Source organism: Perognathus longimembris, chromosome 7, assembly GCF_023159225.1.
Source record: "Perognathus longimembris pacificus isolate PPM17 chromosome 7, ASM2315922v1, whole genome shotgun sequence".
NCBI lineage: Eukaryota > Metazoa > Chordata > Mammalia > Rodentia > Heteromyidae > Perognathus > Perognathus longimembris.
Window position 1 is genome coordinate 9,665,031 of NC_063167.1, and position 12,599 is coordinate 9,677,629.

The 12,599-nt window shown below is 62.0% G+C and overlaps 1 protein-coding gene across 4 annotated transcripts; it reads left to right on the top strand.

Annotated features, from left to right (window-relative positions):
• The first annotated feature begins 513 nt into the window (after positions 1-513).
• Positions 514-11,462, top strand: LOC125354617 (chloride channel protein ClC-Ka-like). 4 transcript variants are annotated; one of them, XM_048350307.1, is made up of 19 exons: positions 514-662; positions 1,407-1,535; positions 2,245-2,373; positions 3,097-3,236; positions 3,580-3,657; positions 3,755-3,833; positions 4,120-4,245; positions 4,506-4,590; positions 4,687-4,788; positions 5,402-5,486; positions 5,700-5,891; positions 6,088-6,157; positions 6,326-6,436; positions 6,727-6,940; positions 7,410-7,543; positions 9,332-9,420; positions 9,682-9,765; positions 10,922-11,008; positions 11,255-11,462. In XM_048350307.1, the coding sequence occupies exons 1-19, from the start codon at positions 563-565 to the stop codon at positions 11,300-11,302; spliced, it is 2,082 nt and encodes a 693-aa protein (XP_048206264.1). In that variant the 5' UTR covers positions 514-562; the 3' UTR covers positions 11,303-11,462. The 4 variants fall into 4 exon arrangements, with proteins under 4 accessions (XP_048206264.1, XP_048206266.1, XP_048206265.1 ...); XM_048350309.1 differs by having other exon boundaries at positions 10,922-10,984; XM_048350308.1 differs by having other exon boundaries at positions 5,718-5,891.
• Positions 11,463-12,599: the final 1,137 nt, after the last annotated feature.

Here is a 12,599-nt window from a genome sequence, read left to right on the forward strand (position 1 = left end):
TGCTGGTCCTGCCGAGGAGCAGGGACTCGGACGGGAGGAGCCAGGGCCTAGGCAGACGGGGCACGGGGAGGGTGGCGGGGGGCAGGAGATGGCTCCCCGTGTTCCCTTTGGGCGGCTCCTTCTGAGGCTGGGGATTTCCTCTCCTCAGGACCTGTGGGGTGGGCGTGGGGCACCAGAGCCACGGATGGGGGGCCACGGGGCCCCGTGAAGGCGCTGAGGAGGAGAAGCAGCTCGGCTTCCCAGACGGTGCCGCAGGGGCCCCGGCGAGGGCGGGCCTCGGGGAGGCTCGGGGTCTCCGCGGTGGGCCACCTGCTGCTGGACACAGAGGGGACACCCGGGAGCTTCCAGCCCACTCAGAGGACACAGCCAGGCTCCTAGTGACAGAGGCTCAGAGAAGAGGGACCTCCATCCCCTCCTTTAACTTCACACACACACACACACACACACACGCACACACGCACACACACGCAGGCACACATGGCCATTCCTTTTCTTCCCCAGGTAGCTCGCCGGAGCGGCTGCCCCCGTACCCCCCGCGCGGCCGCCCATCCTCACGGAGCCCATGGAGGAGCTGGTGGGGCTGCGGGAGGGCTCCTCAGGGAAGCCCGTGACTCTGCAGGAGCTGTGGGGCCCGTGTCCCCGCGTCCGGGGACGCATCCGATGTGAGCGCTGGGCCCCCCTTCCCCACGGGAGACCCCGGGGACATCACGCCTGGCAGCCCCACCCCCACCCACCCCCCTGTCCCCTTCCTCTGCCCCAAGAAAACTCGCCCCAGACTCCCGGGTGCAGCAGGGAAGGGGCCTCTGCCTCCCCTCTGCCTTGGGGGGGGGCGGTTGGGCTCCCCTTTTAGAAGACGCAGCCCAGGGCCTGCTCCCCGAGTCCGCTGGCTCCCACCCGCTCCCGCGAGGGGCTGTGGCCACAGGTGTCACCGCAGGTGGCTGGGAGCCGCGCACCTGGCAGCTTCTTTGAAACCTTAAGCTCCTTGTTCACCTTGAGACCTGACTGTCCCTCTACCCTGGGGGCAAGGAAGGCAGGGGCCCCAGAAAAAGCCAAAGCATAGCCCCCCAGATACTGAAGCTCCCAGTGCCCCAGCTTCCGGGCTGGGCTGACAGCCAGTGGTCAGGGTTGCGGGGGCCCAGAGGACAGATGGCGCTGGGGGGGGGGGGTGCAGGTCCTGCTGCCACTCGCGGGGGAGAAGCCATGGATCCAACAGAGATGCTGAGGAGGGCGAGGACGGCTGACCCCACCCCAGTCCCTGCGCCCCACCGACCGTCCATCATCGGTGCCAAGAGAGGGCGTGGGGATGGAAAGCGAGCTCCATTGACAGAGCCCCAGCAGGCCTCCAGGGAAGGGGCTGTCCCTGCACCCCTCCACCTGGGCCGTGCCCCCCCACCATGCCCCGGCAGGCGGCCTGCAGTGGCTGAAGGAGAAGCTCTTCCGGGTGGACGAGGACTGGTACTTCCTGGCCATCCTCGGGGTGCTCATGGCCCTCATCAGCTACGCCATGAACTTTGCCATCGGCCGCGTGGTGCGAGGTGAGCCCGCCTGGTCCGGGTCCGGAGATGACAGGGTGGTGGCCATCAGGCCGCTGGTGGTCACCAGGACAGGAGGGAGGGGACTGCTTGGCCACTCCTGGGGCTGGGGCTGGCTTCACCCCAGGATCCTGCCCCTCTCCGGGACGCAGCCCCACTTCTGCACGTTGAGGGGTGAGGCCTGGTGTCCCCGCAGTCCTTCCTTATGTGAGCACTGTGTCTCTCTTCACCCCACCCTCTCTCCTGGTGCCAAGCTCCATGACCCTCCACCCAGGCACAGAGCTTTCTCCCCCGTCATCCAGTGGGCTCTACCCTGCGGCCTTCCTGGAAGAGTGGGCCTGGGTAACAGGGCTTGGAGACCCTTTCTCTGTGCACTCAGCTGCCATCATGAGGACTTCCTATGCTACGGGGTTTTCCTCCCCCAGGCAAATTCAGTTCTCTATTGGGGGGACAGAATTTCCTGTAGATTTTAGGACCTGTGAGGAGGCCCCATCATGGCCCATTGGGCAGGTAGGGAAACTGAGGCTCAGAGAGGTTGAGTCACTTGCCCATAGTCACTCAGGCCAGAAGCAGTCAAGTTGGGACATGGCCCAGGACCCTCACCCCATTTTGAGGGCCTGCCACACCGTGGGCGGCGTGGGGCCCCCCTGTCCTGGTCCACACAGGGGGCCACGAAGGCTGTGGGTGGCTCCCTGATGCCTGCCTTCCCCAGCTCACCAGTGGCTGTATGGAGAGATCGGGGACAGCCACCTGCTGCGCTATCTCTCCTGGACGGTGTACCCGGTGGCCCTCCTGTCCTTCTCCTCGGGCTTCTCCCAAAGCATCACGCCCTTCTCTGCAGGTGAGTCCGCCATCTTGCCGCAGGGCCGGCATGTCTTCTCTGCGGCGTCCACTGTGCCGAGTCTGTGGTCCCGTGGGGCTCCCGAGGGGACAGGGAATCGCCAGCCCCAGTCCCCAGCCAGGGACGCCTGCTCCGAGAGCTCAGGGTTTTGTACTTGCTAGGCAAGTGCCGTTCCACTGAGCAGGCTCCCCAATCCCAGTTCTTCAGGTTTCCGCTGGTTAATCGGAGATACGAGTCTCTCTCTTTTTCCTGCCCAAGCTGGTTTTGAACTGGCTGTGATGCTCAGATCACAGGGTAGCGAGGATGACAGGGGTGAGTCACCTGACATAAGGGAGGATTATGGACCAGAAGAGGAAGCTGAGGCTCTGATTGGGCATGTGGATGGTCTGTGTTCTCACCTTCCTGGAGATTTAGCTCAGTGGAAGAGCACCTGCCTAGCAAGCACAAGACCCTGAGTTCCATCCTCAGCTCGGGAAGGAAAAAAAAAAAAAAGAAGAGAAAAGCTGGAAGTGAAGGTGTGGCTCAAGTGGTAGAATCACCAGCTAGAGATCCGTGCTAAAGTTAAAAGCTAAAGTTTAAACCTTAGTACGATCACACACACACACACACACACACACACACACACACACACACAAGAAATTGAGAGAGCGTGGGTGTGTGGGGCGGGAGGGTGAGGAGACCTGTTCTAGGCCCTGACCCTCTTGCCCTGCCCACACCACCAAGGGTCTGGAATCCCGGAGCTGAAGGTCATCTTGTCAGGGGTGATCTTGGAGGACTACCTGGATATCAAGAACTTCGGGGCCAAAGCGGCGGGCCTCTCCTGCATGCTGGCCACGGGCAGCACCGTCTTCCTAGGCAAAGTGGTGAGGGAAGGAGAGGGGCCACCTCCCGCCCCCATCCTCCTTAGCCTTCCGGTCCCACCTCAGCCAGTGTCGCCCGGGGAGCTGAATCTTAGGGTGCTGCTGGGTCCCCAGTGTGAGCAGAGCCACACGGCTCTGGGATGGCGAGGAAGGGCACATGGCGTGGACGCCATGCTTTCTCTGGTTAGGCCCTGGGCTTCCTTCATGGAAGCCCAAAGAGGAGAGGAACGGGAGGGTGATGGGGGTAGAGCGATCGGGGAGGGATGAGGAAGAGGAGGAAAAGGAACAAGAGCCCGGCCTCCCCAGGCCGCGGGCCAGCTGCCCCACACCCACCGCACCCCTCCAGGGCTCCTTCGTGCACATGAGCGTGATGATCGCGGCCTACCTGGGCCAGGTGCGCACCAGGACGACTGGGGAGCCCGAGGTGAGAGGCTCAGGGAGGCCCTCCCCGGAGAAAAGGGGGGGGGGGTGCGGGGGGGGGAGGGAGAGGACAACTCTGAACCCTGACCCTGAGCCCCCAGAACGAGAGCAAGCAAAACGAAATGCTGGTGGTGGGAGCGGCCGTGGGCGTGGCCACCGTCTTTGCAGCCCCCTTCAGCGGTGAGACCCTCCCTCACCCCGAGCCCTGGGCTTCCTCCCTCCCCCTTCCCTCCGTGGCTAAGCCCGGCTGAGCAGGTGGCTCCCCAGCCCCCATGAGAGGCCTGGAGAGGGAGGGGGGGCTCTGCAGGCCTAGGCAAGCACAGCCAGCGTGAAGCTAAGCGGGGTGGGATGTCCAGCCAGTTGCTTACCCTACCCCTCCTCTACCTGGGCTTGGAAACCAGCTATTTGTGTGGCCTGGGCCAGCCAGTTCACATCCTGAGCGGCGCCCCCCCCGCCCCCCCCTCAGGCATCCTGTTCAGCATCGAGGTCATGTCCTCCCACTTCACTGTCTGGGATTACTGGAGGGGCTTCTTCGCCGCCACCTGCGGGGCCTTCACCTTCCGCCTCCTGGCGGTCCTCAACAGCGAGCAGGGTGAGAGCCTGGGGCCTCCCACCCCTCCCTCTCCCTGTCTCCTCCTCCTCCTCCTCCTCCTCCTCCTCCTCCTCCTCCTCCTCCTCCTCCTCCTCCTCCTCCTCCTCCTCCTCCTCCTCCTCCTCCTCCTCCCCCTGCTCCTCCCCTGCTCCAGTCTTGGTTATGTCTCCTCTCTCTCTCAGGCAGGCTGGGTTGCTCTTCTAGGACCCAGTGTGGTTGGGAAGGGCTTGACCTCTGACCCCACTGCCCTCCTCCCCCAGAGACCATCACCTCCATCTACAAGACCAGCTTCCCTGTGGACGTGCCCTTTGACCTGCCGGAGATTTTCTTCTTTGTGGCGCTGGGGTGAGCAGGGTCTCAGGCCCCGAGAGCCTGGCTGGGGTCTTTGCGCAGCCTGGCTCGGGGTGGAGGGCCTGTGGACTCAGCTGTCCCTGTCCCCAGGGCCATCTGCGGTGTCCTGAGCTGCGTTTACCTCGTCTGCCAGCGGACATTCATGGGCTTCATCAAGACCAACCGGTTCACCTCCAAGCTGCTGGCCACCAGGTGGGCCAGGGTGGCCCCTCAGGAAGCCTGTTACCCCTCGTCCTGAACTGAACTCCTGTCCTCGCACGGCTCCCAACCCCTCCCCACTTAGAGAGACCCCGTTCCCTCTCCGAGACCCCTGCCTTTCAACTGTGACTGCAACTTAGTAACCTCTCTCTTCTTGGGGTTCACACTCCTCCCTGAACCCTACTTCCTCTCCTCTCCAGACTCTGCCACGGGCCCTTGTTTCTCTCTCTCTCTTTCTCTCTTTTCCTTGTCAGTCATGGGGATTGACCTCAGGGCCTGGTCCTTGTCCCTGAGTTGTTTTGCTCAAGGCTAGCCTATACTCCAGTGCTTTGAGCCACAGCACCACTTCCCATTTTCTGGTGATTAATTGGAGATAGGAGTCTCACAGACGTTCCTGCCTCCGCTGGTTTTGAACCACAATCCTCAGATCTCAGCCTCCTGAGAAGCTAGGATTACACCACCAGCGCCTGGCTAGGCCCTTTTTCTGCATCCTTTTCTACCAGGGTCAGCCCCTGCAGGGCGACCTGGCCCTTCCTGGGTAGCCCCTGTTTCTCCCCACGTTGTGGGGGAAGGGGAGGAGCTGGCACTGGACCCCCTTTGTCCGCAGCAAGCCTCTGTACGCTGCCCTGGCTGCCCTGATCCTGGCCTCCATCACCTACCCACCTGGCGTGGGCCGCTTCATGGCCTCCCGGGTAAGCACTGGGGAGTGGGCGGGCCCGGTGTTGCCCCCTTGTGGCCTTGTCTCACTCGGTCCCCCATACTGTGCAAAGGAGACAACACTCATGCATCATTTTCCAGAGGGAAACATGAAGCTGGGGGAGGGGGGGCAGAGCCTTCCGGGCTCCCTGGGGGAGGAGGAGGGGGAGGAGGAGGCAGGAGTAGGCCCTAAGGGGGCATGCTGAAAGGCCACCGTCCTTGCCCAGCTGTCGATGGGACAGCTCTTGGACTCACTATTTGACAACAACTCGTGGGCATGGATGACCCGGAACTCATCCCTACCCTGGACGGCAGAGCCCGACCCCCAGAACCTGTGGTTCGAGTGGTACCACCCACAGCTCACCATCTTCGGGACGCTCACTTTCTTCCTGGTTATGAAGGTGAGTGCCGGGGTGCGGGCAGAGCCGAGGCCAGCTCTTTATCAGGGTTACTTGTCACCATGCAAGAGATGGCCATGGGCAGACATGTCCAGGACACCCTTATCCTCTAGCCCCTCCCAGCTCTCTCCCCAGCCTCCCTCCCCACACCTGCCCTCGTGGCCTCTGACTTCTTCCAGTGAGCCCCGTCTCCCCACAGTTCTGGATGCTCATTCTGGCCACCACCATCCCTGTGCCTGCTGGGTATTTTCTGCCCGTGTTTGTTTATGGTGAGTCTGAGTCTGGATGGTCTGAGGGTCAGGGGCATCGGGGTAGAACGGTGGCACCGGGCCTTCTCTGCCCTCCAGTGTGGTTCTGAGCGTGGCCCCAGGCACAGAGGGCAGAGGGCCAGGTCGGTCACCAGGGCTGCCCTGACGGCAGTCATGCCTCTGTGGCAGGAGCTGCTATCGGGCGCCTCTTGGGGGAGGCTCTGTCTCTCGCCTTCCCTGAGGGCATCGTGGCTGGAGGGGTCATCAACCCCATCATGCCCGGGGGCTACGCTCTGGCAGGTAAGTGGTCCTGGGCAGGTGGGATGGGCAGACCTCCTGGGGGTGGGCTGTAGTGGAGGGAGGGAGGCAGTGTAGGACAGGGGAGGTCACTTGGTGGGGCCTGGCCCTCCCCCTGCCTGCCCTCCTTTCCCCTCCCCTCCCCCAAGCCCAGGTCCTGGGCACTTCCAGCAGTGGCCCACATGGCGCTGCTGGACATTTCCAAGCCCGGCCTGGGGAAGAGCCGTGCCCGCCTTGCCCCTGGGCGAGTCTGACCCCTGGGCTGAGCGGCCTTGCCCTGGCTCCGCCCCCAGGGGCCGCGGCCTTCTCGGGAGCGGTGACCCACACCATCTCCACGGCGCTGCTGGCCTTTGAGCTGACCGGCCAGATCTTGCATGCCCTGCCGGTGCTCATGGCGGTGCTGGTGGCCAATGCCATTGCTCAGAGCTACCAGCCCTCCTTTTACGATGGCACCATCATTGTCAAGAAACTGCCTTACCTGCCACGGATTCGGGGACGCAAGATTGGGTGAGCCGCTGCCTTGAAGGCCGTTTCCGGGTGGGGCCTCTAGACTCACCAGCGAGGCTGACCTTGAACCTGGGTGTGGGAGGAAGGGGCCATGGCTGCCCTCTGGTTTCTGGGGTTCAGGCAGGCCCAGGTCTTGCTCAAGGTCCCAGAGGTCAAGATCAAGGTCACATGGAACACCAGGGCCAGGGACTCCCCTCCCCCTCTGCTCCTGCTTTGCCATCCTTACAAAGTGGAGCTGGTCTGGGCATGGAGGCTGGGGCCTGGGGATTCAGAACGGGGCTGCTGGTGACCTGGTGTCCAGTTTCCTCCCCACTGGGGGGGTTGGGCACTCAGCCCAGGAACCTCCCAGCCCCCCCCCCCCGCATGAGAGATCCTCAGGTCTCAGGCCAGTGAGACTCCCCTGTGCCCCCGCCTCACCTGGGGGCCGACACCCCTAGCCAGGACCTGATGGGGCCTCCTTCTGCCCCAGCTCCTACCCCGTGACGGTGGGACACTTCATGAACTGCGCCATCACCACCCTGGCCAAGGACGCCCCGCTGGAGCAGGTGGTCAAGGTGGTGACCTCCACAGATGAGGCCCAGTACCCCTTGGTGGAGAGCACAGGTGCCTGGCAGGAAAGGGGGGGGCCTGGGTAGGGTCGGGGTACCCTTGACCTTGCTCTGAGCCTGTGTCAGGGCAGAGCGTTGCTTCTACGTCTGGATCTGGGATGCACAGCTTAGCTGCTGTGTGACCTTGGGCTAGACCCCTCTCCTCTCTGAGCTTTGTTTTCTTCATGTGTGAAAAGACATGTTCCCCATGCCCTGGAGCTTGGCCGATGAGTGCAAATGAGAGGAGAGGGTGCTTGTAAGACCCCTGTGAATGGCGCTTGAAATTCTAGGAAAGGAACCTGGAGTTCCTGCGAGTAAGGGAAGGGTGGTCAGCCTCCTTAGGGGCTTCCAGTGGCCGCCTCCCTCGGTGTCCCTGGAGCATTCCCTGGCTGAGTGTTCTCCCCACCCGTGGGTTGTCGCTCTTGTTAATAGTCATGTCAAGCCAGGTTCCAGTGGCTCACACCTGCCAGCCTAGCTACTCAGGAGGCTGAGATCTGAGGAGTATGGTTTGATGCCAGCTCAGGCAAGAAAATCCTTGATACTCTTTTCTCTTATTAACCACCCGAAAAGCCCAAGTGAAGCTGTGGCTCACATGGTGCAAGTGCACACACACACACACACACACACACACACATGTCACATTGGTTACATCTTAGGGAAAGGTCTAACCAGGCATCCTGTCCTGCTTTGCAAACACAGTGTCAGCGTAGAGGAGATAAGTCAGGGAGACCTGGCTGCTGTCAGCCCACAGGTACTCTCCGGGCACCGGAGACAAGGGGAGCTCGGGGAAGACACGGCTTGACTGGATCGGAGTCCCCAGCCCTGGTGCAGGCACCTTTGGCAGTGAGCTGCTTACATGACAATATGAGGCCACTCTCCATGGCCACCCACCCACATGTCACTCAGGGACCTTATATACACCTGTTCCACAGTTTACCAGCACTGAAGAGCTGAAAAGCGGTGGAATCTCCACACAGGCCCCATGAGCCCCAGGTTTCCGTCTACAGATTTTACACGTGTCCAGTCCTGCCCAAAGTCTTCATCCTAGAACAGAGAACTGGCTTCACCCGCAAAGAGCCAGACAGGCCAGGGACGGCTCTCACTGTCCACCCCAGCAGTAGCCTCGTTTATCAGAAAGGGTGGATGCCCGGTTGTTAAGTTGGTTGGTTTCTTTGTGGTGCTGGGGATGGAACCCAAGCAAGGGGCCTGCTAGGCAAGCACTCTGCCTCGAGCCACGCTCCAGCCCAGCACCCAAGCCTTTCCTTGTTACCACACATAAGGATCCGTACCAAACTGGCTTCTCAAAATGGCGTACCCTCAAACTCCCGTGCTCCGCCATCATTAGAGAGGGTTATTGAGTCTCTGGCACACAGTAGGACCTCAGAATATGGTGGAGTGGACGCCCTCCCCCCTTCCCTTCTTTCACTTCTTCACTGGGCCAAACTGAATGTTTAATGTTCTGGGGGAAAGTAGAGGCAGGTCCTGACAGCCAGCCCTCATCACGCAAATGTCCCAGCTTCTCCCTGCTGTGGACCTGGGACATGGCGTTCTCTCATGTCCTGCTGCCAGCCATAACCAGCCATTCCCAATGGCTCCACATCCACTTGGGTAGCTTAGTGGACTTGGGCAGGACAATTAGCCCCGCCCAGGGCCACTGAGCCTCAGATACCTGGTCTGTAAGCTGGATGCTCCCCACACCCCTGGCTGCGTAAGTTTCCTCTGAGGCACGAGAACACCCAGCACCATGCCTGGCACACAGTAGGTGCCCAGTTAATTAATGGGAGCTCTCCCTCTGCACTGCTAGAGTCCCAGATCCTGGTGGGCACCGTGAGAAGGGCCCAGCTGGTGCAGGCCCTCCATGCTGAGCCAGCTTGCCCGGATGCAGGCCAGCAGGTGAGTGAGTCCCTGGGCGGGGCGGGGCCTGGGAGGGGCTGGACCTGGGGGTGGGGCCAGGGAGGGGTGGGGCCAGGGAGGGGTGGGGCCAGGGAGGGGCTGGGCCTGGGAGGGACTGGGCCTAGGAGGGGCTGGACCTGGGTGGGGCTGGGCCAGGGAGGGGCAGGGGGTGGTGGGCAGGCCTGGAAGAGGAAGATGAGGTGACATCCTCAGGGACAGGGAGGCTGGTCCAGTTTCCCACGGTCCCTCCCCCACCCCCAGCGCTGTCTCCAGGACCTCTTGGCGGGGGGCTGCCCCATGGAGCCAGTGACCCTGCAGCTGTCCCCAGAGACCACGCTGTACCAGGTGAGGGGAGCATTGGAGAAGGCAGGCAGGCAGGGGCCCTGGGGGGCAGGAGGAAGCCAATAGGTGGGTCAGGCTCCAGCTGAGTGACATCTGCTCCCTGCCTACCTGGGTTTTTCATCTGCACCTGGGCATAGCAGTTCCTACCTGGGCAGACCTTCCCTGTGTGGGAAACAGCACTCAGGTGCAGAGCCACTGATTATAAAAAGCATCACATGAAGCTGGGTGCTGGTGACTCTCACCTGTCATCCTAGCTACTTGGGAGGCTGAGATCTGAGGATCACGGTTTAAAGCCAGCCCAGGTAGGAACGTTTGTAAGACTTCTCATTTCCAATTAATCACCTAAAAGAGATAAAAGTGTGGTTCAAAGTGGAAGAGCACTAGTCTTGAGTGAGTTCAGGGGTAGTGCCCAAGTCCTGAGTTCAAGATCCATCACACACACCCACCCACACACACACACACACACACACACACACTCAAGCATCACATGAAGGCCTAGGCAGAGGTTGAGTTCAAGATCCATCACACACACACACACACACACACACACACACACACACACACTCAAGCATCACATGAAGGCCTAGGCAGAGGTTGAGCTTAAGTTTGCCGCGTTCTCCCTGTGTGATCTTTTTTTTTTTAAATTTATTTATTTATTTTTTTGCCAGTCCTGGGCCTTGGACTCAGGGCCTGAGCACTGTCCCTGGCTTCTTTTTGCCCAAGGCTAGCACTCTGCCACTTGAGCCACAGCGCCACTTCTGACCATTTTCTGTATATGTGGTGTTGGGGAATCGAACCCAGGGCTTCATGTACAGGAGGCAGGCACTCTACCACTAGGCCATATTCCCAGCCCTCCCTGTGTGATCTTGAACAAAGGACTTAGCCACCCAGGGCAGAGCTGGCACTCGAGGTGGGCGGGGCACCAGCAGCCTGGGCGCCTGGGCTCCTCACTGTCAGGGGTGGCACCTGGATGCTGGGTAGTGGTGGATAATGGGGTCTTCTCCACCCAGCTGTCCCATGGACTCTGGCCACCCCTAGTGGTCGCTCTGGACATTGCAGGCCAGTCCCTTGCAATTAGGGGAGGACTCCAGGCTGACAGGTGGGGGGTTGGTGGGCCTCAGGAAGAAACCTGAGCCAGAATGTTCTATGAACCTTCCAGACGCACCACCTGTTTGAGCTGTTGAACCTGCAGTTGCTCTACGTGACGTCGGGGGGCAGAGCTGTGGGTGCAGTAACCTGGGTGGAGGTACCAGGGTCTCTGGGGGGTGGGTGTGAAGCAGCAGGGATGGGGGTACTTCCTCCCAGTCTTAGCTTGGGGCCCTAAGACTCTGATGAACCCCACTTCTGAGGGGTCTGAAGACTCCCTGGAGCTCAGTGACCCCCAAGACACAATGGGGAGGCACTGGCTCTAACATTCACCCCAACATCCACCCTTGGGGGCCGGGCATCAGCGCCAGCATCCTTCCTCCCAACCCCCTTTCCTCTGTTGTAGTTAAAGAAAGCGATTTCCACCGTGACCAACCCACCAGCCCCGAAGTGAGCCAGCCTGGCCAGGGAGGGCAGCGCCCAGCTGCTGGGGCGGGATGGAGAACTGCCTCTGCCCCCGATGCCACCACCCACCCTCCCCTGCCCCCCAGCCACCGCACTGGGGCGCTGGCAGCTCTTCTCTCGCCCCAAGGAGGGGCCCACAGCCCTCTGTCCCCACCGCGGTGCAGAGTGGGAGATGGAGAGGAAATGGAGGCGGGTTGACGCCGCCCAGCATCTGCCGTCCCGTTTGTGAATGAAGAGATTGGTTCGTGCCAGCACCAAGAGTGGGCACCCATGTCCCCAGCCAGATGCCCTGAGGAAATAAAGCCGATGCCCAGAGCTGCCGTTCCCCCTCCCCCTCCGGCCTCCCTGTAGGCTCCGCAGGGCGCCGAGCTCCGCCCTGCAGAGCCCAGCCCGGCCCCCGCCCCCACCGACCTGCGGCAAAGCGGGCCTCGCGCAGTGCGTCCGGGAGGCAGCAGTAGCGCTCGTCCTCGGTGGGGGACAGCGCCCAGTCTGCGCGCTGGGCGCTCCAGCCCTTCCACTCGATGAGGTGGGCCACGCGGCCCCGGGCCATGGCCGTGGGCTTCGTGATGTGGTCCTTGATGCTCTGCACCACCCCTGGGGGACAGGGAGGGCTCGGGGTGGGGGTCCCAGCGGAAAGCCCAGTGCGGGGCCCCACCACCCTCTCACTCCCGGCGCTCAGCCCGCCCCATGCACTGCGCCCACCTTCACGGTGAACCCCAGCGCAGGCCCCGTACCGCTGAGCCCGGCGGCCTGCGGCTGTCCATCCCCACGCCCAGCCCACCCCTGTGCCCGTCCCCCCTCGGAGGCCCCAGCCACGCACACCCCACTCCCTGCCCGCGTCCTCCTGCCAGGGACATTCCTGCCCACGGGGGCCTCTTCCTCAGACCAGCCGCACCCCTCCCTTCCTTCCTCACCCCACAGCCACCCATGAATTAAGAGCTGTGCGCTCTCTGCTCGGCCGGGGTGAGGGCTTGGTAGAGGGAGCAGGCCGCCAAGTTGTGTCCGTGAGGTTGTGTTTGTTTTGCATCGCCGGGAGCAAAATACGTGACCGAGCCACTTCCGGGAGGAATTCTTTGTTGTGCTCCTGGTTGGGAAGGCTCCGTTCATGGTCACGATGCCCGGCATTTCAGGGCTGTGGTGAGGCAGAACACCGTGGCAGAGAGAAGGTGGTAGACAGGGGGACCCAGGACGCTGAGCAGGCGGGGTGCCCCGTTAACCTTCACACCTCCACCTGGGCCCCACTCCCCCAGTTTCAAGAACTTCCCACCACCAGCTGGGACCAAGCA